The sequence below is a fragment of the Toxotes jaculatrix genome, chromosome 21 (genome assembly GCF_017976425.1).
Source record: "Toxotes jaculatrix isolate fToxJac2 chromosome 21, fToxJac2.pri, whole genome shotgun sequence".
Classification (NCBI taxonomy): Eukaryota; Metazoa; Chordata; class Actinopteri; family Toxotidae; genus Toxotes; species Toxotes jaculatrix.
In genome coordinates, this window is record NC_054414.1 from 20,439,357 (window position 1) to 20,466,558 (window position 27,202).

A 27,202-nucleotide genomic window follows, 5' to 3' on the forward strand; every position below is an offset into this window, starting at 1 on the left:
AACTGGGCACATACATCTGGATCAGATTATATTTACTTCACAACAGAAAACAAGAAAAACAAACTGAAAAAAGAAAAAACTGAAAATTGAAAAGTGAAAATCTTGAAATGAAAAAATTCACAGATGATTCTTCACAGATCCAACTGACTGAAGACTAAAGATTTCAGGTTCATCGGCTGTTTAAAGGGCAGGTTAAAGTCCCTCATCAGGTGTGTTTGCGTCCATCGGAGGGTCTCAGGTGTCTCAGGTGTGTATGATGTGGACACGTTTTCTGGTTTGTCCTGAATTAAAAAAATCTTAAAGCCAGTGGCTCACGTCCTGAGTGTCGGTGCCCAGAAGGGGGCGCCACAGTCTCACAGTGTGTTTTACTGGCTGAAGACACAGGTAAACATGACAAAAAGACATTTGTCTGTCGCCGGGTAGAACTGTTGAATCTCCAAACGTTTTATTTTTACTCATCTGTTTTTAGAGATTTTGATTCCTAATCTCAGAAATAAAAGAAATAAACATTATTTACCTACACACACACACTCACACTCACACACACACTCATACACACAATCACACACTCTCACACTCACACGCACTCACACGCACACGCACACACACACACACTCACACGCACACACACACACTCACACTCACACGCACACACACACACTGACACTCACCCTGACACTGACACTCACACTCACACACACTCACACACACACACACACACACTGACACTCACACTCACACATACACACACACACACACACGGCCCAAACTTTTATCTCTGAATCGGAGTTATCACCGCTTCTTTCTGCTTCTGAATCCAGGACTTTAGACTCGTCTTCTCCACTGAAATCCAAACCCAGTTTTGTGTTTGGTCTTGTTCTGCTCTGGTCCTGGTCACAGTCTGTTGTGGTGTATCTGACCCCTCTGACCCCGTGGCAGTAAACACCCCTCAGGACGTAAATAAACATACACACACTGGGAGCTGCAGGACGTACAGTCCTGTTAGACTCGTTTATCTGGACGTGCTTCTTTACTGACAACTGACACAGGCCTGTCCTCTGCACAGGACACCCGGCCCCTCCCTGCCCCGGGCCGGGGGGAGGTGTCGGGTGCAGTGAATGAAGCGCTCCCTGTCACGGCTGCATGTGTTGACACTTGGTTCAGTCTGAACAGACGATCAGAGGGTTTGAGACCAAACGCTCCTGAGGATCTGGGAGCGCTTGGTGAATATCTCCTCACTTCCAGGGATCACACTGAGAGGTGGGTTAATGATTGAGGGTCAGCTGGTGACTTATTGACTGAAGAAGCTTTTTAACTCCACTTTCAGAGACAGAGACAGGATGAAGCCGGCCGGACTCCTCTGCCACCGGACTCCTGTTTGATTCAAAGGACAGAAAAGAGGATGAAGGACGCATCTGTTTTTAAGACTCGGCTGCTCTCTGAATTCATCCTTAGCTTTCTAATCAACTTCCTGCCCTTCTTCTTTTTCTTCTTGGCTCTGTTGAGGAGGAGTGACCTCTGACTCCACCTGGATACCTGACGTGGAGACGTTGGCCTGCAGATCCACCTCCACAAATTAAAGTGACTGTTTTTTGAATCAGGTCCTGACAAGCCCTCACGTTTTCCCTCCAGGGAATCAGAGCTGAAACAGCAGACGAGGACGGAGCAAGACAAACTCATTACCTGGATTATTTTCTGGGGCCAGACCTCCTCAGGACCAGGACCAGGACCAGGACCAGGACAACAGACCAGCTTGGGGAGTCCAGTCCAGTCTACATCTGCAGCAATGGTTGATGGGAAGCGGCAGAGCGGCAGGGCGTCTCCCCCGGACGGCGGGTGGGGCTGGGTGATCGTTGGCTGCTGCTTCATGGTGACTGTCTGCACACGAGCAGTGACCAGGTAACACACACACACACGCACACACATTTATCAATGAGTCCAGTCAGCAAAATCAAAATAACTGCAGATTTTCCATCAATCGATTAATCGTTTCAATGAATCAATTTGGCAAAAAAAATCAAAAACGATCAAAAATAAAATAAATAAAAATAATCAACACTTTAGTTTCGACCTGAGTGAATGTCTTTGTGTTCATATGATGAAAACAATGGTTAACTGCACCCAGTTGTGTGTGTGTGTGTGTGGTATAAAGAGGTCAGTCAGGTTTAAACAGATCCACCTTCTCAGAAACACGATCCACTCACGAGCCAAAGAATTAAAAACCTGCAGGATGACGTTCCTCTGTAACGAGGGCTCAGTACACACACACGACACAACCAGCACCACTACACCAACTACACAAACTGCCACAACACCAACAACTACAGCAACTACCACAACACCAACACCAACAACTACAGCAACTACCACAACACCAACACCAACAACTACAGCAACTACCACAACCACAACATCAACAACTACACCAACTACAGCAACTGCCACAACACCAACTACACCAACTACAGCAACTGCCACAACACCAACAACTACAACAACTACAGCAACTACCACAACACCAACACCAACAACTACAGCAACTACCACAACCACAACACCAACAACTACACCAACTACCACAACCACAACACCAACAACTACAGCAACTACCACAACCACAACACCAACAACTACACCAACTACCACAACCACAACACCAACAACTACAGCAACTACCACAACCACAACACCAACAACTACAGCAACTAGCACAACTACAACACCAACAACTACAGCAACTACCACAACACCAACACCTACAGCAACTACCACAACCACAACACCAACAACTACAGCAACTACCACAACCACAACACCAACAACTACAGCAACTACCACAACCACAACACCAACAACTACAGCAACTACCACAACTACAACACCAACAACTACAGCAACTACCACAACACCAACACCTACAGCAACTACCACAACCACAACACCAACTGCAGCTCCATCTCCAGTCCATTAATAGTTTAAGCTCTGTCATTTGTTTCCATGCAGCTTGTTTTACTGATGTGAAGACGAGAGCGAGCTTCTGTTTCTGTCAACACCACACACACACACACACACACACCAAACACACACACACACACACACCACACACACACGCACACACACACCACACACACACGCACACACACACACACACACACACACACACACACCACACACACACACACCAAACACACACACACACACACACCACACACACACGCACACACACACCACACACACACACACACACACACACACACACACACACACACACACACACACCAAACACACACACACACACACACACACACACACACCACACACACACACACACACACACACACCAAACACACACACACACACACACACACCACACACACACAACCACACACACACACACCACACACACACACACCACACACACACGCAGGTTGTCTTACAGCTGATGGTAAACAACATGTTTACAGATCCTTTGGTGCAGAAGAAAAATATTAAATGTTCCGAAGTTTTCAAAAGTAAAACTCTGAACTTCTCCTGCCAGTGTTTTATTATTATATTTTATCTAAAGCTGAAACCTTCAGTCGATTAGTTGATCAATGAAAAAAGTGATCGGAAACATTTCCTGCACTGATCACGGTGTTAAAATATTGAACTTTTCCTTTAGACAGCAAATGTTTGTTTCTGAAACAAACACTTTTACAGTAAGTTGTGTTAAAGTTGTGATGAATCCGTTTCATCGATGTGTTTTTGACCGTCGACATGAAAACCTCTCGTCTCAGACTCTGCCCGGCTAACGAAGCTGCAGTAAAGGGACAGTTCACACATGGTGACCTCACCGACCTCCCACAGCGCATGTTGACAGACCAGCTGTGGCACAGGAGCGAAGCCCTGAACGTCTCTGAGACTCTGACACCTGAACAAACAGCCGCCCGCGTCCCCTCCCTCGCTCGTCGGCTCTGTGAAGTCAAACATGTTGCATTCAGGAGCTTGCTAACGAGCTCCTCGTTAAGTCAACAAATACCCAGCAGAAGGAAACGAGGGATGCGAGTCTGAGTGTGTCTGAGAACAGCAGGTACCTGCAGGTGCAGCTCTGAGCTCTGAGGAGAATGATGTGAACAACCAGTTTCTTCTTAAAGAAGTTAAAGAGGACACGGCTCTCACATGGTTCCTGCTGAAAGAATTCAAACCATAATTATTACAGATGAGCCCGGTTTGATCTGCCTGCACTTTTCTATGAATCACACACAGAAAAATGAAGCGATAAAACAGAACTTTACAACAAATGAGGAACAAAGAGACTGTGAAACCAGCAGGTGGACTGTGGTCCCAGTTTTCCCACTCAGACCAGTTACATAACAGGAGACTGTCACTGACTCTGAAGTCCAGAACGAGAATCAGCTGAAACCGGCCTGTCAGTGCATGTCACTGTTACACGTTACGTAACACACCTCACCGTCCTCCCAACTGCTGCTGTGTAATCTGACGTTATCTCAGCGCTGATAGGGGATTCTGTTTTACCAATCACTGATCAATAACAACAATCTGTGTGTGTCTGCAGGTGCATCTCCATCTTCTTTGTGGAGTTTCAGGCTCATTTTGAAGCTGACTACTCTGCTACAGCCTGGATCCACAGCCTGGTGGACTGCACCACCATGCTCTGTGGTCAGTACTGCAGCCAGACAGCCCCCAGACTGGGACCAGTACTACAGACAGGAGTAACACTACAGGGACCAGTACACCCCCAGACTGGGACCAGTACTACAGACAGGAGTAACACTACAGGGACCAGTACTACAGACAGGAGTAACAGTACAGGGACCAGCACACCCCCAGACTGGGACCAGTACTACAGACAGGAGTAACACTACAGGGACCAGTACTACAGACAGTAGTACTGGTCAGAGTAACAGTACAGGGACCAGTGTTGATGGTAGTAGCAGAGGTAGCTGTAGGAGTAACTGTGTAATACCAGCAGCAGGACATGGAGAGAATCTGAATGTTGCATCTGTGTGTGTGTTTCTGCGTGTTCAGCTCCTGTTGGCAGTCTGGTTGGGAACCGATGGTCCTGCCGGGTGGCGGTGATGTTCGGTGGACTCCTCTCGTCCTGCGGCCTCCTCCTCAGCTCTTTCACCACCAGCCTGGAGCTCCTCTACGTCACCATGGGAGTCCTCACAGGTCACCTTGCACAAAATGTCCTTATTTTCCACAAATGTCCTCACATTTCAAAATGTCAAATGTTCAAATGTCACTTATCTAAATGCCCTCTTTCTCCAGGTCTGGGTTTCGCTCTCTGTTACACCCCAGCCATCGCCATGGTGGGCTGTTATTTCCAGCAGAGGAAGGCGCTGGCGTACGGTATCGCCATGTCAGGCAGCGGGATCGGGACCTTCGTGTTGGCTCCGGCCGTGCAGCTGTTAATCGAGCTGTACTCGTGGAGGGGGGCGATGCTCGTCCTCAGTGCCTTTGTCGCTAACCTCTGTGTCTGCGGGGCACTGCTGCGACCAATCCCGCTGCGGGAGGATGAGGAGGAAGCGGAAGGGGAGTCAACGGGGGAGGAGAGATGTGGTGAGGAGCAGCGATATACATGTACACACTGTTTGTGGACTCTGTGAGGACATTTCTTTCTTTGACAAAAATGATCAGAAGGCAGAAACTTCCCAAATAAAAAGGCTCTGGTTTGTCGTCACCACCTGTCTGTCTCCTGATACAGGTAATGTCTCATCGCAGGACGCTGAACTCGCAGTAAAACTCTCCAAAGAATCTGAAGACAGGCTTTTGTCGTCAGGTCTGTTGGCGTCGTCACCTTCAAACCCCGCCCCTCAGGTGAAGAAGAGGCGGTGCTTTGGCTCCTGCTTCCTGTCCAGTAAGGAGTACCGTTTCCTGCTGCTGCCGGACTTCCTGGGCTTGGCTGTGTCCTTCCTGTTCTTGGCCAGCGGCTGCAGCCTGCCCTTCGTCTACCTGGTGCCCTACGCTCTGAGCTCTGGCGTCAGTCACCAGCACGCTGCCTTCCTCATGTCCATCCTGGGAGTCATCGACATTATGGGGAACGTGACCTTCGGCTGGCTGACGGACCGCAGGTACAGGACAGGAAGTCTGAGCTGGTTACCGTTATGAAACGTCGTAGGGGTTTATCCTCTGAGGAGCATCACTGTGGGTTAGGTTTCACTGATACTTTGTTGTTAGATGATAATATTAGATTCAGCAGCTAAAGTGTCAGCTGAGACTGCGCCTAAAGGAATCATGGGAACATGTGGTCACGTTGTAGATCATTTGTGTTCTGGCTGATCTGTAATCTGTGAACCTGCCAAGGTCTTTCTCACACGTTCTGCAGACTTACCAAACACAGCTGAGGAGAACCCACTGACCCTGACCTGAACTCTGACATCACTAATCCAACCTGCTGACAGAAGCAGGTGAGATAAAAGCTGCAGCAGAGAGGAAAACCTGAAGCAGGGAAAACAAGATGGAGGTCAAATTAAATCAATAAAACAAGATAAACTACATCTTAACCAGGACCTCAAATCTTCAAGGGTCAGTTGGTTCCCAATTACACAACAGCTCTCTGTCCTGCCTCAGTCAGACAGTTCTGGTTGTACACAGTGGCAGTGACTGGAATAAAAACCCTCTGTGTTTGGATCATTAGTCACACGATGGTGGTGGAATCTCTTCGCTGCCTGCTTCCTGTGGTTCTCAGGCGCAGTAGTTTCTCGCCACTGTTTGAAATATACATGTTTTTCTCTGCCTCAGGTGTTTGAAGCCGTACCGTCTGGCGTGTTACATCTTCTCCGTGGGGATGGAGGGCCTCTGCTGCCTCTTCGTGCCGTTGCTTTGCTCCTTCCCGCTCCTCGTGCCCTTCGCCGTCCTCTACGGATACTTTGATGGCGCCTACGTCGCTCTGATCCCTGTGGTGACATCGGACGTGGTGGGAGCTTCTTGCCTGTCCTCGGCGCTGGGCGTCGTCTACTTCCTCCACGCTATCCCTTACCTCGTCAGCCCACCCATCGGAGGTGAGGGAAAGAACCACGCCTACATGGCATCATGGCCAAGAGAAAAACCTGGACATCAGCACATTCATGACCGAAGGCACAACCGGCCAGTTCAGTGTTCAGGGACTCTGAGGTTCGGTATGTAGGAGCAGCAGTCGGAAATATTCATCTGCTGTGTAGATCAGCTGTGGCTGTTTCTGTCGGGTCTCGGTCTCAGTGCAAAGGCAGATGAAGCTGGTTCAACTTCTCAGACCAACTGTTCCGCCCTCGTCTCAGAGCTGCTCAAAAAATCCAGAGACAAAGCAAAGTGGTTCGGTTAATCAGGAGTTAAACGACGGTTTCAAGTACAGTCACAGAAATGTCTAAAACATTAACTACAACTGTGAGAAAAACGTAATGCAGCATAAAGTCAATATGGAAACATACGTTTTTTATAACGTGCTTTGATGGACTCAGAGTGACCTAACATTCCCAGCAGCATGTGTGAGTCTGAGGCCTCAGCAGAAGATAACGTCTTCCTGTTCGGCTCATTGGTCAATGAGTGTTAGCGACACGTTAGCGGGACATCGGACAGGAGAGCAAAGGGCAGAGCCGGTATCTAAAATGTCCGAGTCACACCACAAACACTGATTTATCTGCAGCAGAACAACAACCTGGAGGTTTTCTCCCTAAATGTTCCTCCTCTGTGCTTTAACTCAGACAGGTGCAGTCGGGTTCAGGGGTTTTTAGGGATCGATCACCTGACAACAGTGAAATCGTTTTCAGGTTGTCTTGCTGTCCCGCCTGATCTCTTCTTCTCTGGTCTGCAGGTTGGCTGGTTGATGTCACAGGAAGTTACATGGCCACCTTCTTCCTCAGCGGCACTGCCCTGCTAGCGAGCGCCCTCGTCCTCTCCACCGTTGCAGGGATTCGCCAGTGCTGCCGCCGCCACCTGGCCACCAAGCATGAGGCCCGCCCCCTCGGCCCATCCGACCAATCAGACTGCTTCATCGCCTTCAACAAGGAGGCGGTCCATCAGGCCGTTGCCTCATAGGCTCATAGGCTCTGAGCCTATGAGGCCGTTGCCTCATAGGCTCAGAGGAAATGACAGTCAGCTTCATCATGGCTAAATACAACGGGAGGCAGTGACAAAGGCTGTGATTGGACGAGCCAGGTGTCAATCAGAGGAAAGCTAGTTTAAGGTTTCCAACACAAGAAGCAAAAACACAGTGGCAAAACTTCACGTTTTATTTTGTAGCAACAGGAGAGAAACATGAAACTCAGACTTCCTGTCTGGTTAAAGCGCCTCGCATCGTTTTTGGCTCCTCATTAAAGCGGTCACATGACTGACGGACACCTGGACAAACCTCTCGGATGAACAGGATTATAAAGAGAAGGAAGAGTGGAAGCTGAAGCAGCTAAGCTAACAGGCAGCTGCTCACGCTCTGTGACAGGAAAAAAAAAGTTTTCTGAACTTAAATCTGCTGCGGTCTCCGTCATCTCAGAGCTGAAACACTTTGAACTTTGACCCCACGGTCAAAGTGAATGAACATCAGCTGTACAGAGTCACACAGAAGTCTGCACATGAAAAGGCTGATTTAATATCACAACCTGAGACTCTTGTTATAGAGCCTGTAACATGTGAGCGAGCCATGCATGTAGTTTCCTACAGGGCCACAAACCCATCATTAAAGGTTTGTCTGTTGCTGTGTGACAGGTGAATAACAGACACACTGCAGACTGAACAGCAGAGCCAACAGTTCAAGCTACTGCTCAAACAGTTTGAACATAAGCTGAAGGTTTTGACCTTGATGCAGGAGGATTCACCACAGGACTGAATCACGTTTGTTTTGCCTTTTGTCTTTAAGAAGTGAATCAGCTGTTGTTCATTGTAACTCAAATCACATCACAGGAACAGAGAGGTGTTTGATGTTTGTGTTGTCCAGCAGAGGGCAGCACACCCCTAAAACTGAATGTCATTTAACATCAACAGGAAACGCAAACATAAAGATACACATAAGGATGTGTACTGCATTTCACTTTATTTCTTCTGTGTTTTTCATTTTGATTTAACACAATACATTTTGTACATTAGTACATTTCATTTATTCAATGTGTAGATTTTTTTGTAGACAATTGATTTGTAAACTTTAAAAATTATTTTCTAATCGATGATGTAACCCTGAACACCGCTGATTTTACATGTTCAGTGTCAGAAACAAAAAAAAAGGAAGGAAGCCAATCACATGTGTTATGTTGTTTTTTAGCTTGAATGGTATTTGGAGGAGAAGCTGCTGCTCTCAGGCATCATTGATCGCTCAGTGACTTTATTAACGAGTCGATCAGAACTTGATTGTGGTGATTTTGCTGCTGCAGGAAGCTGAACTCTTCGTACCAAAGTGTGAGTTCACAGATGAGTTTGACCTTTCTGCTGAAGCTCCTCAGGTATTGATTAACAGCAAAAAAAACATTTGTCAGGTGGAACTTAAATAAAACTGGAGATGAAGGGAAACTTTCTGCAGATGGAGGGAAATCTGTTCAATCATCACCACATTCAGTTAAACTGTGTCCAGCTGCCACGACCACGAGTGAATTAACATGTTGGCTGTTTGAAGAGAAATGTCACTGACATTAAAGCATTTAGCCTGAGCTGAGGAGCAGCGACACAGGGAGAAGTTTGTCTGTTCTACATTAGAACATTCACAGAAAAGAAAATGTCCCCGTGTTGTCTGACAAAAAAACATGGACATTGTTTTGATTATTAAAGTGGATTAATTAAAGGAACTTGTCTCCTGTTTGTTTTATGTCCTCCACTGCATAAAGTATAATTCTGATGTTATTCTCTCCAGGCTGAGGAGGCGAGGCGAGGAGATAAATGATCTGTTCTTTAAATATTTCTTGTAAATAAAGTTTGGGTTTTGAAGTTTACATCTGGTGCTATTCTAGATTTTTCTTATCATCTGTCAACAAATCTCCGTACAGTGACGGACATGATCATTACTAAGACTGTGGAGTTTTACTGGTTCCCAGTTTGCACTGCATCATGTGCAGCAGATTCAAACAGAGGCTGGATTTTCACATCATCCACTAATTTGCTTTAAGTGAACAGGCGAGACAGTATAAATACGTGTATATTAATTATTAAGTTTAATGCTGTTTCCTTCTTTCTTTTTTCATCCCTGTTTTCTGTATGTGCAGAATGTGTTTGGTCCCTCTCAGCCACCGTAGCAGTAAACTGAAACAGGAGGAGGCGGGGAATCGTTTTTATTTTTTTATAACATGAAAAAGATTCATCTTTCTCTCACTGCTTTATTGACCCCGGCAACAAAAAAGGTCCTGAAATCACAAACTAAAAAACTAAAACCATCAGACCAAACGTAAACTGTACACTTATTTAAAAAAGGAACTTCTTCTTCAGACTCACTGAAGAAAGAAGTTTGAGATTTTACTCTCCTGAGGTTTGAAAAGACGTCTCTTACAGCATAGTGTTGTCACAGGATGATGAGGTCACTTCCTGCAGGTTTTAGAGCGCAGCTGTCTCTTAATGATGAGGTGATCGCTCTCCTTCTCCTCCTCTGCTCCTCCAGTCGTCTGCACACACAAACAAACATAAGACAAACTGGCTTCTCCTGTTGTTCGTAAATGTCTGCGGTGATGGTGATGGTGATGGTGACAGTGACAGTGACGGTGAGCAGGACCAGGACCTGGACCTGGACCTGGACCCGGACCTGGACCCGCTCCAGCCGCTGGAGGAGTCATCGTTTCCTGGAACAGCTGCTTTACTGTGGTTGGCTGAGCTGTTTCAGGGCGATGAGGCCAGTGATGTAATTGTCACCGTATGGTGCGATTTAAAAATGGCCGCCTGTCTCACCGTGTGTGGAGAGTCGAGCAGCTGCGACGAGGTGTCCGTCTTATAGAGTTTCCTCCGTCCTCGTCTGGGTTTGGTTGCCGTGGTAACTGCCTCCTTCTCCACTGAGTGTCCACTGACCAGGCCCATGATGGTTTTAGCTACAAAGAGAAGATGATGAACTAAAAGCTGATCTATTGATTCAAGTTCAGGGTTAAAGACCCACAACACAGATCTGCAGCGGCCTCTGCTGTTTGATGTCAGTACAAACAACCACAACAGTTAATGGACTGTCGCTACAGACAAATCAGGGGTGGAGCCTCTGTTAGTGTAAACCTGTTTCTCTTCACTTCTGTAGAACCTGTTACAGGTTGAACATATTGTCATCGAATGCCATTTAAATAAAGATTATGATCTACAAAGACTTAGTCCAGTTTTGAAAACAGCTGGATGGTAACTCAGAGTCTGATGGTTGAAACACGACAGTCACTTCCTGCCGCTGCACACAAACCAGCTGGTTCTCAGGAAACCACTCTCACTGACCTTTGCTGCCCAGGATGGAGGGCGAGCTGTGGATCAACTCTCCGATCTTCTGTAGAGTCCCGTCCGCCTTCTCCTTCACCACAGAAGAAGACAGGAGGACAGAAGGAGACAGAGTCTGATGTTTAATCACTGTTTACAGCAGGTCTCTGTTTATCTTCATGAAGCTTCACTTCCTCACCTGTTTGTTGGTTCGAGTGTTTCCTCTCACTTTGTTTCTCTTATTCTCACTGAACACCAGACCCTGAAACACACACACACACACACACACGCATGCACGTACACGCACGCACACACACACAGACGCACGCACGCACACACAGACACACGCACGCACGCACGCACGCACACACACACATTTTCAGAAGAACAGGAAGTAGAAAAGGACAGTGGCATGGTGGCACTTTTCTCCAGACACACACAGACACACACACACAGAGACACACACACCTCCACTTCGCAGCTCTTCCTCTTCCTCCCGGAGGTTTTGGGGGTTTTCTTCCTGTCGGCCATGTTGGACCTCAGAGGAGATACACAAATGTCCTGCTCAGGAGGAAGGACACGCCCACCACGCCTCTACACACACACACACACACACACACACACACACACACACACACACACACACACACACACACACACACACACACACACACACACACACACACACACACACACACACACGAGGTCAATAAGCTTGAGAACCAACAGAGTGGTCTCCTGCAGGGCTTTGCTGGTTTCTTCTGTATCTTCTTGTTGTTGTTGTTGTTGAGATAAACTGACCTGTGTGTTGATCTCTCTCTCCTCCTTCAGTCTCTGCAGTCTCTCCACCTCTCTCTTCACTGCCTCGAACTCTCGGCTCCTCCCCCCTCCCCCCTCCTTTTGTTGTCTCCCCCTCCTCTCCTGGAGTTTCTGGAGTTCCTCCTTCAGCTCCTCCACCACCGACACCTTCCTCTCCTCCGTCACCGCTCTGTTCTCCTTCTCCTCCTCCCTCTGCAGCTCCTCGTTCAGACGCTGCAGCTCTGAGAGGAAACATCATCAGAGTCCATATTGATCTAAACGACTGATCAGATCATCAGGAAGATGTCGTCCACTGTGTCCGAGTCTGATGCTGATGTTACCTTGCTTCAGAGTCTCCGTCTGTCTGTGAGCTTCCTCTAAACGTTTCTCCTTCTCTGCCAGGACCTGATGCAGCTCTGTCACATCAACATTCAGAGATTACTGAACACAAGTAAAGTGTGAACAAATACAGAGAGAACCAAACTTCCTGAAAACATGAGTGAAGTCTGGCTTCCTTCCTCTCCTGCTGTGTGAACATGAGCTGAGCGGCTGATGGAGATAAACACTGATAAACCTGATATGATTTTACAGACGCGTCTGCTTTAAACACATCCTGTCATGGCTTCCTTTCCACAGTCTGGGTGGGTTTTTAAATCCTTTCCTGTGCGATCCCTTCTTCTCCTCACCTTGTCTCTCTCTCTCCTGGTCTCTCCTCCTCTCCTCCTCTGATCTCTCCATCTCCTCCAGTCTCCCTCGCAGAGCTCCACTCTCTGACTCAAGCCCCGCCCTCAGGTGGGTGAATTCTGCTTTCTGATTGGATAACTCCTCTGTCAGCTCAACACATCTGTTCTTACTGCAGGAGGAAAGGAGATAAGGAGAGAAGGCGAGTAGGTTGATAGAGTTAATCGGTTGTTATATCACAATCCATAACATCAATATTATATATCAATCACTAAACCCTGATTGATAACAGCATTGATAACTGATCAGACTGATGGATTGTGTACCTGTGTGTCAGAGTTTCCTCCAGCCGACTCACTTCTCTCTGCAGATCTTGGATCAGTTGTGATTTCTGAGCTGATCTCTGCAACGCAGCCTGACTCTCCTTCCTCAGCTGCTCCATGGCAGCGTGGAAAACACTGCTGCCGCCGCTCTGCCTGGCCTCCTCCTGCAACAATCAAACATTAAAGTTCATTCTTTAAACATGTTCAGACTCAGCTCATACAAACCAACCAATAAATGATCAATCAACCTGATTAGTAATAAAAACAACTGACCAATCCCCCACAAGCCCAGTTAATAAGTCAAAGAGAGAAAGAACCTTGACTTCCTGTCTCAGATTCTCCACTTCCTCCGTCAGACTATTGATGGTTTTTGTCTTCTCCTCTGATTGGCTCTGCAGGTCCTGGAGGCGGGTCTCTGTGGTGTTAAGTTGCTCTGATAGGCTGTCAGACACGTCAGTCTTCTCTTTGAGCTGCTTCTGGAGACTGGTTACCTGGAAAGTTATGTAAAAGGTCAAGCTCTGGACAGACGTCCATTGTCCCCAGTGGACAGTACAGACTGAGGGAGTGTAAACAGTAGTAACAGTAGCAGAAGTAAAACTAGTACTTTAACTACAGTTGGAGGCCGCGGAGCAGCAGGAGCTGTCTGTACCTCTGTCTGCAGCTGGAAGATGCCGTTCACCAGAGCTTTGTTCTCCTTCATCAGTCTGGATGTTTCCCTCTGCTCCGACTCCAGAGACGAAGACAGAGACTCACAGTTTGAACACTCGTCCAGATCTGTGGGGTGGGGGGGGGCAAAAGTATATGAAATGCCCCTTCCACACACACTGTAATGTGGTTTCTGTAATGGTGTCCACATACTTTTGGCCTAAGACTAAATCTGTGTGAAGGTTCAGCTCCTACCTGTCAGCTTCTGCACCTGCTGCTCCAGCAAGACCTGCTCCTTCTTCAGCTGCTCCACCTCCTCCTCTCGTCTCCTCAGCTCCTCTTCCAGCCCCCTCCTCCTCTCCTCCCTCTCTCTCAGCTGGAGGATGGTTTCCTCCTTCTTGTCATTTTCCTCCTGGAGCCTCCAGATCTCCTCCTCCAGAACCACTGAGGAGAAGGAAGATTTAAAAAAAAAAAGGAATTAAGACTCTGGAAAACAAACATCCATCCTTCCATCTCCTCCTCCTCATTCGCCCACCTCTTTTCTTTGCTGGTCCTCCTCTCTCCTCATCATTCAGATCCTCACGCTGCCGTTTCCTGCTCTCCTCCTTCTCCTCCTCCTCTCCCCCCGTCCTCCTCAGACAGCAGCAGGTCTGTTGAAGCTCCAGCAGCTCCAACCGGATCGACTCCACCAGAGCTCTCTGCGACACACAAGGAGCATTAACAGTTATCAGAGCGACTGTGATGAGGATTTTTTATATAGACAATTTTTTTTAAATCACTGAAAAACTGACCGAGGACCTGGAAAATAATCCATAAGGCTGCAACAAACAATTATTTATTTTGTTAATTAACTGATTATACTGTTGTTTGACTGTGTGCTCAGTAAAATGTCAGGAAACAGTGAAGAACACCTCAAAGTTTATGTCTCCAAATTAATCAACAATCAGAGAAGTCTATTAATTAGTCGATTGACTTTCTGTCAATCGACTAATTAATAGACTCGTGGCTGCAGCTCTAATCCCATGGAAGTGCACGCTCACGTCTCTGGTGGCGTCCTCCACGGTGCTGTCCATGGCCGCCTGGAGTTTGTGGATGATGTCGTCTTTCTGCTGACAGATCTCCATCAGCTCAGATAACTTCTGCTGCTGCTGCTCCAAACTCTGGAAAACAACAAAGCACGGCGTCAGGTGAGGTCACACGCAGCTGTCCAATCAGAGCGTGATGTTACACCACGTTTACCGAGACAAAAGGTGGCACAGAAGGAGACAGCGAGTTTACAGTACCTCCTTGGCTGCCTGCAGTTTGTCATGTGACTGCTGCTTCTCCAATCGCAGCGCTTCCAGCTCTGCAGACAGACAGGGGTCAAAGGTCAAAGTTACATCAACAGCAACAATCAGAAAACAAGAATAGGTTGGTTTGTTTGTGTGTGTGTGTGTGTGTGTGTGTGTGTGTGTGTGTGTGTGTGTGTGTGTGTGTGTGTGTGTGTGTGTGTACCTGCAGTGTGTGCTTGTTCAGTCAGACAGCGGTGAACACTCTGAGCGTCCTCTCTGATCTTCTCCAGGTCTTCGGTCATTGAGCTGATGATTCCCTCCAGCAGAGCCACCTGCTCCTCCTGACAACCAATCAGCATCATCAGTGCTGCTAGTCATTGGTAGTTAGTCCCTGGTTGTGTTTGTTTAGTGTCTGTACTGAGTATAATATAATAACTAGAACGACACCAATGAAGGTTGAACTGTAGCTGCTGCTGACAGACACTGACGTGGACACACACGTGCACACGCACACACACACGTGCACAAGCACACACACACGTGCTGTTAAATCACCTTGCTGTTGTCGGCTTTGACAGCAGACAGGTCGACCGTCTTGCTGACGAGGTTTTTCAGGATCTCTACTCGTTTCTCAGCTCGTTCCTCCAGGATCTCCCTCTCCTTCTCCAGCCGATCACTGACACACAGACACACAGACACACACACGCACACACACACTGTCTGCTGTCACAGTTACCAAACTAAGATGAGCTGTATGACGTTAGAACAGTTATTTTCATTATCGATTCTTTGTTTTCTTAATAAAATGTTAAACAAATTCTCATTTTCACAGAGTTACAATAAAAAACAGGGAGAGAATTAATCTGCAGAAGATTAACAGAGAGTTTTAACCTCGTTACAAATAAATAAAACTGAACTAAATAAAATGAGCAGGAACGTATTGATGATGTTTTGGTCATGACGCCTGTTACCTGTAGTCCTTCTCCATCCTGTTAAAAAGCTCCATGAACTCAGCGCTGACTTCTTCTCTGATCTGAGCCTCCAGAACCAAACGCAGAGCCGCCTCCCTGTCCGACTGCCGACACACAAAAACACAACACCACAACATTTCTTCAGCTGCTTCAGACTGAAGAACATTTCCACACTTCCTCATCAGTGACTCTCACACATTAATATGACCAGTCACGGTCCAGTTTCAGGAATACAGGCGGTCGACTTAAACCAGTCACTGTACTTTAACGTATTACTGTAACATCACCCTGAATTTCATCAATCAACAAATGAAAAAAATAAACAATCCAAAACTATATCTAAGCCTCCTGTAACACACAGAGAGAATCTATCATCAGTCAAACTGAACCATGGTTCGGTGCAAACGTCCACAGTCACTGTTTAAATTTAAACCTGAAGTCAACACACAGACCATTACCTCCTCCTCCTCCATAGTCCTGTCCTCTTCCTGCCCCTCATCTTCCTCCCCTCCGGCCTCCAGCACAGTTCCCTCCATCACACTCTCCTCCTCCTCCTCCCACTCTTCACCATCTTCATCCTCCAACACATCCTCCAGGGTTGTCTCCCAGGCAACCAGTGAACTCTTCCTGCCCCGCCCCGACACCTTTCTGCGCTGGTCGGCCTCGTCGATGATCATCGACAGCTCCATGGCAGACTTGTGGGGGGCGTCATCCAGGACCACCGGCCTCGAGTTCAACACCACCACCTGGATGAACCACCAGGTCAACGTCTCTTCATTAATCATACACAACCTCCGAACTTATTTATTCATTTATTTACAAATAAACAAAATAAAACTAAAACAGATGACATTTGAAGGATGAAGGCCACATACACCGACCCGGGCACTGACAGGACAAAACTCTGGTGTGTCTGAGTGTGTACAGACCTTCTGTGCGAGGGCCGAGAACTTGAGGACATTGAGTGTCTCGTCGAAGCAGGACGCATTCTGGTTGACGTTGACCACCATGGAGACCCGGCCGGCACCACAGAAGAAGAACTGTAGGAAGTGGGTGAGCTTGGACTCCCTGAAGGGAACATGATGCTGAAACCTGCAGAGAGATAACACTCTTATCCTTTATCCTGGTGGTGCTGCTAACAACACACACACACACACACACACACACACACACACAGTAGTCGTACTTTGCATGTTGGTTGAGTCTCATAGCATTGATGCACTTCCCGAGTGTCAGCAGAGAGCTGTTGATGTTTCCCGCCTCCTTGAGTCTCTCTCCGGTGTTGTGAGTCCGAGAACATCGCTCTGAGCCGGCCAGATCACACAGGGCGAGCCTAAACACACAACAACGACACACAAACTCACTGCAGACTGTAAAATTTACCCCCAACGCTGACGTTAGAACGTGCCGAGTTTAACCCGGGAACAAAATGTGGAATGTCAGCCTTACTCGCTGATGCCGAGGACTCTGGGAACTCCTACGTCGTCCACTCTGAGGATCCTGATGGAGAAGATGCTGTGGCTGCAGAGACAAACAAGTCAGACCCACACAGCACAGCACAGAGGTAAAGGTCTGACACGGAGGATTATGGAAACTGTGATGTGTAATTAAGAGCTGACCTCCTGCTGGACAGCTGGTTCAGTCTGGTGGAGGAGAAACTCTGATTCTTCTTCCCGATCTTCATCACTCTGTAGGCCTCCTCAGAGCTGTTCACCTGGACCCACCGCAGGTCTGAAACACCAACACGCACGCACACGCACACACACGCACACACACACGCACGCACTTTCATCTGTTAATTTTAACAAATTTACACAAAAAAATCAGACACTCGGGAGAGTGTCACACACACACAGTGTTACCTTTGATGAAAGAGTTTCCTTTGACGTCCTGAGACAGACGTAACACTGTCCTCTTGTTGTTTCCAATAGGAACCTGAATATCACAGATCAATCAGCCAAATGTAACATATATAACTGACTACAGAAGAATTATACCAATGAAGATTCTCACAATTATAGATATACGTGTGTGTGTGTGTGTGTGTGTGTGTCACCTGTTCCAACAGGTCGTGGATGTTGTCGTTGTAAATCTCACAGAACGAAACCCAGACAGAGAAACGGACGTTTGAGTCGACATCCAGACAGAAACTGTCAGCTTCAGAGATGCTGTTCAGACTGCTGTCAGTGCCGAGAGACGAGCCTGAACACACACACACACACAAGTTCAGCACTGTGGGTTCAATCTCATTCAGCAGCAGATCTGAAGTCAGACTCACCGACCTTCAAGAAACAGGGATCTTCCAGACGTCAAACTTTTGTCACTCTGCAGAGGAAGCAGAGACACACACGAGTCCACGTGACGTCCTCACACTGTATGAAAATGTTTTTTATTTGTGTTTTCTGTGTGTGTCTGACCTCTTTCAGCAGCCTCAGCAGGTTCTTCTTGCTGCTGCTCTCTGCTGCCTGCTGGTCTGGAGTCAGTCTGCTGAAGTCTCTGCAGCGCTGAGGTTTCAGGTCGGTCCGAGTGTACAGACGACCTTCTATACTGTTAAAGATGACTGACAGAGACCTGGGCAGCAGACCCGAGTCATGATCTGGACCTGAGTGAGACAGACAGTCAGACCTGGCCGTCTCAAACTCACGTAGGATGAAAAAGAAATTCAAACATTCACATTTTCTGGTTCCTGCTTCTTAAAGGTGAGAATTTTCTGTTTTTATTCACAACTGAGAAGGTGGAATCAGAGAAATCTGGAGCTTTTTCTTTTAAAAAAGAAGACTAAAAAACATTAATCATAACCAAAAAAGCAGCAAATTAAGCTTCTGTCAAATAATTAACTGATTAATCAACTAATCACAGATGTTCTGAAACAGTGTTGTTTCTGACCGAGGAATGTGAACGTTTTTCCAGCGTTGGTGACTCCGTATGTGAACACCAGACAGTTTCCACCCTCCAGAACATCTCGGACCAAACCACGAACTGAACCCTCAAACACCTTCCTCTGGCTGGCCTCTGGACCAAACACCTCAACAACAGGAAACAACATTAAAATCAGTTTTTAAAGGCATCAGTAATAACACTGCTACCTGTGGAACACATCCTCTGTGGACGAACCACAATGGAAGGACACACGGGTAAACAACAGTATACACGGGTGATGTGAGAGTTACCTGTGTGAAGGTAAACCTCTGTGCTGTCTGTGGGAGGGACTTTTCATTCTGCCTGTTTGATTGACAGTTCCTGGGTGCCTTCAGGACCACAGTGTCCGGTCCCTCGATGGTCACACACTCCTTCAGAAAAAAACACAGACAGATGACAGTTCAATAATAAGCAAAGAAACCTGGTAGCTTCTACCACTGCACAGAAACTCCAAATATGAAGACACTTTTCAGGAATTCTCATTCAGAAAATAGACACCTGACTGCAAAGTGCTAGGTGGTTGTTGTAGACCTGAGGAACAGCAGAGTCAAGCTTTAATGTCCTTGAAGTTTGGCTCAGGATCGCCTTGGGCTGTGGGAACCTATAAAGGTCAGCTCCAAGAACAGCCATCAATTTGAAATCATTATGAGTCCCACAGAGTGAATGTCAGTGCTACCTGTGATTCTCCGTTGTCGCTCTCTGCTGCAGTGAACGGTCGAACCCTCAGGTAGACCTGCAGGTTCTCTGACTGCGACTGAAGACTGTCCTGCTGAAGGAAGAATAACGTCAGTCACAACCTCCAGCAAGATAAGAAATGTCCTCCTGATCAGCTCCAGACAGGTAAACTTACCTGAGCAGGTAGAGCAGCAAATTCATCCAGCAGATCTCTCCTTATGTCGTCCACCTCCACTGGCCCGACTCTCTCCGGTTTCCCGGCTAAACAAGACTCCATCATCTCTGCTAACAAACACAAAACCATGTACAACATCAGACTTTCATACTGTATTTCCATACTGTTAACATTCTCTGCAGAAGGAGCAGCACTGCAGCCAGGGACACCAACAGACTCAAACTGACTGTGGTCACTGGCTGCAGACTGGAGACCTTTGAAGCGGAGGTAACCCTGACCACCCTCTCCACCATGTAGTGGACAGACAACGGAGCTCATCCTCACCAGACCACTCACTGTCATTTAATGTTTTAAAAATCACAGTCCTTCTCGACAAAGCAGCCCAACAAGCTGCAGCCAACTATGGAACGAACAAACAAACCCATTATGAAGACTCACGTCTTTCAACCCCCGTGTTTTAATGGAGAATATATCTGTGCCGATTTTACCGCTGGTTTTAAAAATGTCTTAAGCATCGACTTAACGGAGCTCAGCGTGACTTCTACCAGTACGAGAACAAAACATGTTCAAGCTAGTTTGCCGTAAAAGGGCTCAGTAAAGTCGCTACAGCACAAAAACATCATTCAGACGATATAATAAGTAAGTAATAACTGTAAATGAGAGCCGAAGATCACTTTAAACTACTGTTGACTTTGTTATTAGCATTAGCCTCAACTAGCTTACATCATACACGTAAGCTACGCGAATGATTGTTTTGTTTTAATATCTTAAAAAGATCAAAACTTCACAGCTGTACGCCTTCAAGTGACACTCAAATGAAATTACGACTCACCTTGGAAGTATCTTATCCACCAGACTCGGTATTTAAAGCAAAATTCATCGAAAAACAGTCGCTACCGTTAGCTCTCCGTTAGCTGCTCCGCGGGCTACTTTTTAAACTGGAACCGGAGGACCAATCAGACGCAGGCACAAGGAAACGTCACAGTTGTCGTTCACACGATGGTCTCGCTCACACGATGATCTCGCGAGACTGTCTGGCTTGGATGAAGACACAGTAGATGATGATCTTAAGTGAAAACAACACACACACATGCACGCGCACACACACACACACACACACACACACACACACACACACACACACACACACACACACACACACACAGATCCCTTTAGCATTCCTCAAAAGTTAATAGAAAGAAAAAAGAGAAGACGAGTGACGTCATCAGAAGGGGACAGCGGTCGCAGTACAGAGCCGTAACAGGACGATCAGGACCGAAGCGGATTTGTGTTCCAGGTGGATTAGCGGCTCAGAAACTGCAGAGACCTGCAGCTTTAACACTTTATCTGAATAAAGTCTGGATCTATCAAACCGTCTCCGTCGTGTGTATCGAAAAGACCTCGCGCTGCTTCACGATAAAAAGAAGGAGACGCCGCAGTACGTTTCCATGACAACGGTGAGGGTGGGTAACATCATCGCTACTGCGCTCACGCAGTTTACTATTAATAATCAGTAATCAATAACCAGCACTGCTGTTGAAAAGTATTAACATCGTTGTTCTTCTCTCTCATCAGGGCTTTAATTACTGATTATTATCAAGCAGATGGTTTCTCTGTTCACTGATCAATAGTTTGATCTGTCACATCGTGTTTTAATAATTCTTTATAATTCACCAATCAATCACACACATTTTATTCTCTAAATAGTCATTTATTACTGATTATTATTGATTATTACAGATTTCTAAACGGAAAAATACATTTGTGTGGCTCACCTGTGTGTGTTTACTCACCTGTACATCAGAGCAGGTGTTCCTGTCAGATGCCCTTGTGTGAATAAAGTTGCACTGAGCTGTCATCATGTCTGAGTTGTGCGGTGATGGAGGGAAGTGGCTGGACGCTCACTACGACCCAGTGGCAGGCCTGTACACCTTTTCGTCCTGCGTGGACCTGGCAGACCTGAGCGGGGACGGGGAGAACCGGCTGGTGGTGGGGGACCTGGGCTCGGGTTCCACCGGTATGAAGCTGAAGGTGTACCGTGGCACGGCGCTGATGAGCGAGAGCACCCTGCTGGACCTGCCTGCTGGCCTCGTCGCTTTCTTCATGGACCTGCATGAGCCGCGCATACCCGCTGTCGCCGTGGCCTCTGGACCCTGCGTCTACGTCTACAAGAACCTGAGACCTTACTTCAAGTTCACCCTGCCTGGCCTGGAGGTCAACTCACTGGAGCAGGTCTGTGTGTGTGTGTGTGACACAGAGCAGCATAAACAGTTCATCATATCAACATTTTAAATATTAAGTCTCATATTTATATGAAAAAATTAATATCTTTAATTATCTTTCATACATATTGGACAAAGCAGCATGAGGCACTATGTGTGTGTGGTCCTTTAATTAATGTTCAAACAGCAGCTGCTCACCTGTGCTGTAAACAGATCTCACTGTACCTGTGACGTGTTGTCGTGCTCTGATTGGTCAGGACGTGTGGCACCAGGTGAGGGAGGGTCAGATCGACCCTCTGACCCTGAAGGAGATGCTGGAGAGCATCAGGAAGAAGGCCGACGTCCCGCTGTCCGTCCGCTCGCTCACGTTTCTCTCTCTGGAGACCAACGACATGGACGAGTTTGTCCAGCTGCACAAACAGCAGCCAATCAGACGGCAGGTAACCCTTGCATCACATCATTCACTCATTACATCAGATTCATTTTGGTGTTTCTGTTTTCAGGCGACTCGCTCCAGAACGCAGCAACATGTGTGAAATCCTGTGTAGCTCTAAGAGTTTGTGTACTGTGGAGCATGTTCTCATGAGACGTCGGAGCCGGGACTGTGGACACGTTATTCCGGGGAGGTTAGCCCTGGTGCTGGTCTTGTTGTCACAGGTGATAAATCGTTCTGTCTTCTTGTCGTTTCAGACCGTGATCACCTGCATCGGGACTCTGAAAAAGAGCACGGCCGATGAGGACGGTGTCAGCTGTTTGGTGATCGGCACAGAGAGCAGCGACGTCTATGTCCTCGACCCTGAAGCTTTCATCATCCTCTCCAAGGTAAACTCTCATCACCCAGCTCTGTGGGACAGGCTGGACAACACACAACTGGTCTGAACTGGTCCTTCATGTGGGACAAGACAATTTATCCACGTCAAACCAGATCAGAGTCTTTGATCTTAGAAATGTATCAGAATAAATACTGAATATAATGACCTGAATTACACCTCAGATCTTCTTCAGCATTAAAACATAAAACAATGCATTTTTTAAATGAAACGTCTCCGTGTGAAGATGTCGCTGCCGGCTCCTCCCACCATGATGGATGTGACAGGTCAGTTCGATGTGGAGTTTCGCATCACGGTGTCGTGCCGCAACGGAAACATCTACATCCTGCGCAGGTGAAACACACAGCTCCCCTCTGCTGCTTGTCCTGTTAGATGTCATTGGACAGGAAGTCGACGGCTGATACAGGCTCTGAAATAATTCCTGAACATCATCACACTCCAAATGTTATTGACCCTTATTTGATCTCATGGAGCTGATTTTAAAAATGACTTAAATTAGCAGAATTTCAAGTGGAAGCGTGAAATAAGGTGTTGATCTGAGCTGACACGTTTGTGTTGCTTCTCCTCAGGGAGTCGGACAAACCAAAGTACTGCATCGAGCTGTCGTCTCACCCGGTGGGTCTGGTGAGAGTCGGGAAGAACGTGGTTGTCGGCTGTGCCGACGAGAGTCTGCAGGGCTTCACGCAGAAGGTAAACGTGTCTGTCGGATCACATGATCAGATTCATATAAACCAGAACCAGAGAGCTGCGTGGACATCTGGACAAAAGATAAAGAAAACCAGCCTGAAATCTGTCAAGTCTACAGACGACAAAATGTATAACAGAAAGAATTCAACTCAAACTTCCAGAGAAAGAGAAATGACAGGAAAAGCTGAACTGTCTGTGTCTGTTGTGTCTTCAGGGGAAGAAGCTGTGGAGAACCATCCTCCCTGCTCCCATCACCACTATGGCTGCCATGGACCTCCCCACCCGGGGCTTCCAGGCAGTTCTGGTGGGCCTGGCTAACTGTGAGGTCCAGCTGTACCGGGACAAGAACCTGTTGAGCACCATCAAGACGCCCGACGTGGTCACCGGCATCTGCTTCGGCCGGTATGGGCGTGAGGATGGGACCCTGATCATGACCACCAAAGGAGGCGGCCTGATGGTGAAGATCCTGAAAAGGACAGCGGTGTTCGAAGACAGGGACAGCGCCCCCGGCCCCCCACTGTCCCAGAGCATCCGCCTCAACGTGCCCAAGAAGACCAAGCTGTACGTGGACCAGACACTGAGGGAGCGGGAGAACGGCCTCGCCATGCACCGCGCCTTCCAGATGGACCTGAGCCGCCTGCGTCTGGCCACCGCCAAAGCCTACGTCAAGGCCCTGGAGTCCAGCCTGACGCCGATGTCCTCCAGCCTCACCGAGCCGCTGAAGATGAACGCCGTGGTCCAGGGTCTGGGTCCGTCCTTCAAACTGACCCTGAACATCCAGAATACGGCGGCCTGTCGGCCGGTCATGAACCTGGCCATCAGCTTCCTGTACGACGAGAGTCTGTACCGGATGAGGAACCCGTACATGAGGATCCCCCTGCTGGTGCCCGGACTCATCTACCCGGTCGAGACCTTCGTGGAATGTACCAGCGACAAGGGCATCTCCGACATCATTAAGGTGTTCGTCCTGCATGAGGGGAAGAGCTCCCCGCTGCTGTCCGCCCACATCAACATGCCGGTCAGCGAGGGACTGACACTCAACTGACAACATGACGCCTCAGCTTCACGTCACAGGGACTGGGTGTTCAGACAAACTTTAACCTCTCACTTCAATTTAAAACGTGCTCAGGTGACTTTATGAGATCTGTGCACAGAAGCAAAGAAAAGAAGATCGAGTTTTATAAGAGACTGAATGATTTAAATATCACAAAATGTATTTAGTTTAAATACTTTGATTACTATGGAAATGATTGTGTTGGTGTTGAACATGTTAAATAAATAAAATACCTTCTCTCTTCTTCTTTCCAGTGAATTTTAAACATAAATTCAGATATAAAATTCAAGTTTCCAATATTTGAAAAAATATGAAATTAAAGTTGCAAAGAAACAAACGGTTTAAATCCCGGTTTATCACAAATCCATTTCTGAAACTCTAAACGAGCGGCGGATGAGTGTTTTCTGTCCTCAGAGAGAAACTTTCCAGTTTTTTTACCTGTACTGTGTCAGAGCTTTGTAGATGTTTCCAGATCCTGAGGATGTTCTGCTGTTTAGAACAGTGATAGTTTGTTTAAGTTAACACGTTATTTTACAGGAAATTTTCCTTTAAAGAAAAGCTGAGTGTGAAGCAGCTGCTACAGAAGCTTCACCTGTACAGGTGTGATGTGTAATAAAAATAATGTTTCAAATAAATCAATCAAAATAAAGGGGAAACCGTATGAACCCGGAGGCAGAGTTTTCATTTTGACCTCTGACCCCTGGCCCTGTGAGTTCAGAGTTCAGGTACACAGCTGCTGTTTGAACTGAAAAGAAGGAAAACAAATGTTCCACTGAACACGGGACATGAGTCAACAAATACAAACAAAAGAAATGAAACATGACTCAGAGTCCGTCTCTGATTGTATGTCCTCACCCTGTCCATACTGAAGCAAACAGACTCCAGCTGGACTGAATCCTCACAGTTGTGAAACAGTAAACAGCCCTGACACACACACACAGACAAACTGTTTGTGTGTTGTTTGTTTCCTGATGAACTCTGGACTCTGAGTTGTGTTTTTAAAACGTGTGGAGTCCGAGCGAAGCGTCAGCGTGAGCAGAACCTGGATCCGGATCAGATCTGAAGATGAGACGCGTCGTCATTTTGTTTGGTGAGAAACTGAATCAGCTGCTGATTTTAGTTTCTGATCATGCTTATTGATTATTTCTGATGGCGGCCTGATCGACCCCTTCACTCTGTGTGAACATCAGATTTAATGACCCTGGACACTAAAGTCCTGTTCACTGATCGATCACTGTCGCCGATCGATGCAGTTTTAACTGTTCAGTTGCTTTAGAACCATAAAGTTTAAAATTCATACGATGCACAAAGAAAACAGTTCACGTGTTTGTGACCTGTGAACACAAATTTCTATACAAGTGGAAAGAAAAAAGACGTGTTCAGATTTACCTGCAGGTGTGTCAGGTGTTTGCTGCCTCTCTCTCTCTCTCTCTCTCTCTCTCTCTCTCTCTCTGTGAACAGAAGCCATTTAAACATTTTGCAGTTGATTAAGTTCAATTATGATTTAAAGAAATAACGAAAATGAAATGAATTGTTCAGTGTATTTACCTTACCTTTGTACAGCAGCAAGACACACGATAAAAACTCAGAAGCTTAGAAAATGTGTGTGTCTCCAGCTGTGTTGTGTATGTGTGATAGTGTGTCTCCAGCTGTGTTGTGTATGTGTGATAGTGTGTCTCCAGCTGTGTTGTGTATGTGTGATAGTGTGTCTCCAGCTGTGAAGTTTGGTCAGCTCTGCAGTGGAAACTCAGAGAACAGTCGGAGGACGTCAGACAGCTGGGGACAGGGTCACTACGGAGCCAGACGGTAACACATCACTGTTCAGGTGCACTGTGGGAAATGTAGGCTCCTGTGTATCTGAAGTTTGACACAAACCTGAAAACATACATACACAACATATATCAACTACATCACAGCTGAAACACAAACAGTGTACACACACACACACACACACACACACACACACACTGTACCAGTGATCAGTGTTTTCCAGAGAAAGTCTCATTAGACTCTGAGAGTTTCAGAGAAACAACAAACAGATAAACTGAGGTTAACATGCGAGCGGCCGTGAAGCAGCTGCTAACAGCTGGATGTCTGCTGGTTGAAGGGGAAACAGGGACCACAGAGGTTTGGACATCATGTGCAGCGACGACTCGATCGTCTACGCTCCGTTCGATGTGACTCTCCACGGAAAAGTCATCGTCTACACCGACCCTGAGAAGGCTGCCATAAACAGCGGCATCAACCTGGAAGGAGAAGGTCGGTCCATCACAGTCCGTCCTGAGAGTTTCTTCATTGTCTCACTGATCATGTCAATGACAGCGCGTCTGTTGTGCAGGTCTGTGCTTTAAGCTGTTCTACGTCAGGCCGGACCGGACCTCCGGATCCGTGAGGAAGGGGGAGAGGATCGGCATCATGCTGCCGATGCAGAGCGTTTACCCGGGAATCACATCACACATCCATGTCCAGATGTGTGACAAGACTGACCCCACACCGTACTTCTGACCGACTCACCGATAACTTCTGAAACCTTTATTTGTAGCCTGTAAACCAGCAGAACATTCAGAGTCCTGTTTTCTTCCAAATAAAATGAACAAAGGTTTGTCGCTTGTTTCCTCAG

The 27,202-nt window shown here is 47.1% G+C and overlaps 5 protein-coding genes and 1 long non-coding RNA gene across 21 annotated transcripts in view; 3 read left to right on the forward strand and 3 right to left on the reverse strand.

Moving 5' to 3' along the window:
- asah2 (N-acylsphingosine amidohydrolase 2) overlaps window positions 1-5,094 on the reverse strand; it is a 24,942-nt gene extending 19,848 nt beyond the window's left edge. Inside the window, exons 1-3 of one of the 2 annotated variants that reach the window (XM_041066585.1) lie at window positions 4,074-4,205; window positions 3,834-3,953; window positions 1,684-1,878 (exon numbers count right to left, since the gene is read on the reverse strand). The gene's annotated coding sequence lies outside the window, so the exon portion shown is untranslated. Of the gene's footprint in view, window positions 1-1,683; window positions 1,879-3,833; window positions 3,954-4,073; window positions 4,206-4,966 lie in introns of those variants that run through there. The other variant, XM_041066584.1, reaches the window with a different exon arrangement.
- On the forward strand, window positions 1,133-8,893 carry slc16a12b (solute carrier family 16 member 12b). Of its 4 annotated transcripts, XM_041066590.1 has the most exons (8): window positions 1,134-1,899; window positions 4,556-4,659; window positions 5,029-5,172; window positions 5,272-5,562; window positions 5,708-6,074; window positions 6,745-7,004; window positions 7,793-8,001; window positions 8,041-8,346. In XM_041066590.1, exons 1-8 carry the CDS (start codon window positions 1,787-1,789, stop codon window positions 8,053-8,055), a joined length of 1,503 nt encoding a protein of 500 aa, XP_040922524.1. In that variant the 5' UTR covers window positions 1,134-1,786; the 3' UTR covers window positions 8,056-8,346. The 4 variants fall into 4 exon arrangements, with proteins under 4 accessions (XP_040922522.1, XP_040922525.1, XP_040922524.1 ...); XM_041066588.1 differs by having other exon boundaries at window positions 1,133-1,899; window positions 5,029-5,562; window positions 8,041-8,893; XM_041066591.1 differs by lacking the exon at window positions 8,041-8,346 and having other exon boundaries at window positions 1,133-1,899; window positions 7,793-8,016.
- A 972-nt stretch (window positions 8,894-9,865) lies between these two features.
- On the reverse strand, window positions 9,866-21,722 carry LOC121201001 (kinesin-like protein KIF20B). 11 transcript variants are annotated; one of them, XM_041066579.1, is made up of 33 exons: window positions 21,583-21,712; window positions 20,687-20,855; window positions 19,790-19,899; window positions 19,616-19,708; window positions 19,191-19,310; window positions 18,907-19,045; window positions 18,438-18,622; window positions 18,303-18,345; window positions 18,077-18,222; window positions 17,883-17,955; window positions 17,640-17,751; window positions 17,470-17,541; window positions 17,207-17,353; window positions 16,950-17,112; window positions 16,479-16,766; window positions 16,021-16,124; window positions 15,605-15,725; window positions 15,273-15,390; window positions 15,062-15,123; window positions 14,819-14,938; window positions 14,314-14,476; window positions 14,034-14,222; window positions 13,783-13,907; window positions 13,451-13,624; window positions 13,137-13,297; window positions 12,816-12,982; window positions 12,471-12,545; window positions 12,133-12,371; window positions 11,800-11,925; window positions 11,531-11,593; window positions 11,353-11,425; window positions 10,834-10,970; window positions 9,866-10,553 (listed from the first exon to the last, which is right to left on the reverse strand). In XM_041066579.1, the coding sequence occupies exons 3-33, from the start codon at window positions 19,892-19,894 to the stop codon at window positions 10,470-10,472; spliced, it is 3,987 nt and encodes a 1,328-aa protein (XP_040922513.1). In that variant the 5' UTR covers window positions 19,895-19,899; window positions 20,687-20,855; window positions 21,583-21,712; the 3' UTR covers window positions 9,866-10,469. The 11 variants fall into 11 exon arrangements, with proteins under 11 accessions (XP_040922513.1, XP_040922516.1, XP_040922511.1 ...); XM_041066582.1 differs by having other exon boundaries at window positions 19,616-19,705; window positions 19,790-19,896; window positions 20,622-20,855; XM_041066577.1 differs by having other exon boundaries at window positions 19,790-19,896; window positions 20,622-20,855.
- Window positions 20,969-25,447, forward strand: bbs1 (Bardet-Biedl syndrome 1). Of its 2 annotated transcripts, none has more exons than XM_041066587.1 (7): window positions 20,969-21,246; window positions 21,599-22,021; window positions 22,269-22,451; window positions 22,702-22,833; window positions 23,068-23,174; window positions 23,411-23,531; window positions 23,743-25,447. In XM_041066587.1, the coding sequence occupies exons 2-7, from the start codon at window positions 21,650-21,652 to the stop codon at window positions 24,571-24,573; spliced, it is 1,746 nt and encodes a 581-aa protein (XP_040922521.1). In that variant the 5' UTR covers window positions 20,969-21,246; window positions 21,599-21,649; the 3' UTR covers window positions 24,574-25,447. The 2 variants fall into 2 exon arrangements, with proteins under 2 accessions (XP_040922521.1, XP_040922520.1); XM_041066586.1 differs by having other exon boundaries at window positions 20,970-21,252.
- On the reverse strand, window positions 21,818-26,264 carry LOC121201014. The gene is made up of 4 exons (XR_005896579.1): window positions 26,136-26,264; window positions 25,972-26,013; window positions 22,237-22,421; window positions 21,818-21,954 (listed from the first exon to the last, which is right to left on the reverse strand). It is a non-coding gene; the product is annotated as an uncharacterized LOC121201014 (long non-coding RNA).
- LOC121201012 (leukocyte cell-derived chemotaxin-2-like) lies at window positions 25,592-27,184 on the forward strand. The gene is made up of 4 exons (XM_041066604.1): window positions 25,592-25,672; window positions 26,232-26,388; window positions 26,690-26,841; window positions 26,921-27,184. The coding sequence occupies exons 1-4, from the start codon at window positions 25,648-25,650 to the stop codon at window positions 27,085-27,087; spliced, it is 501 nt and encodes a 166-aa protein (XP_040922538.1). The 5' UTR covers window positions 25,592-25,647; the 3' UTR covers window positions 27,088-27,184.
- The last annotated feature ends 18 nt before the right edge of the window (window positions 27,185-27,202 follow it).

Bases quoted from the DNA above. Each gene is read 5' to 3' on its own strand.
- bbs1 (XM_041066587.1), top strand. From the start codon at position 21,650: ATGTCTGAGTTGTGCGGTGATGGAGGGAAGTGGCTGGACGCTCACTAC. The intron at 22,834-23,067 runs GTAAACTCTCAT...CTCCGTGTGAAG, and splicing joins CTTTCATCATCCTCTCCAAG to ATGTCGCTGCCGGCTCCTCC. The intron at 23,175-23,410 runs GTGAAACACACA...GCTTCTCCTCAG, and splicing joins AACATCTACATCCTGCGCAG to GGAGTCGGACAAACCAAAGT.
- LOC121201001 (XM_041066572.1), bottom strand. From the start codon at position 20,131: ATGACAGTGAGTGGTCTGGTGAGGATGAGCTCCGTTGTCTGTCCACTA. The intron at 15,726-16,020 runs GTAACAGGCGTC...TCTGTGTGTCAG, and splicing joins AGGATGGAGAAGGACTACAG to TGATCGGCTGGAGAAGGAGA. The intron at 12,546-12,815 runs GTGAGGAGAAGA...TTGATGTGACAG, and splicing joins CCAGGAGAGAGAGAGACAAG to AGCTGCATCAGGTCCTGGCA.
- LOC121201012 (XM_041066604.1), top strand. From the start codon at position 25,648: ATGAGACGCGTCGTCATTTTGTTTG. The intron at 25,673-26,231 runs GTGAGAAACTGA...GTGTGTCTCCAG, and splicing joins ACGCGTCGTCATTTTGTTTG to CTGTGTTGTGTATGTGTGAT. The intron at 26,842-26,920 runs GTCGGTCCATCA...TCTGTTGTGCAG, and splicing joins CATCAACCTGGAAGGAGAAG to GTCTGTGCTTTAAGCTGTTC.
- slc16a12b (XM_041066588.1), top strand. From the start codon at position 1,787: ATGGTTGATGGGAAGCGGCAGAGCGGCAGGGCGTCTCCCCCGGACGGC. The intron at 1,900-4,555 runs GTAACACACACA...GTGTGTCTGCAG, and splicing joins TGCACACGAGCAGTGACCAG to GTGCATCTCCATCTTCTTTG. The intron at 4,660-5,028 runs GTCAGTACTGCA...CTGCGTGTTCAG, and splicing joins CTGCACCACCATGCTCTGTG to CTCCTGTTGGCAGTCTGGTT.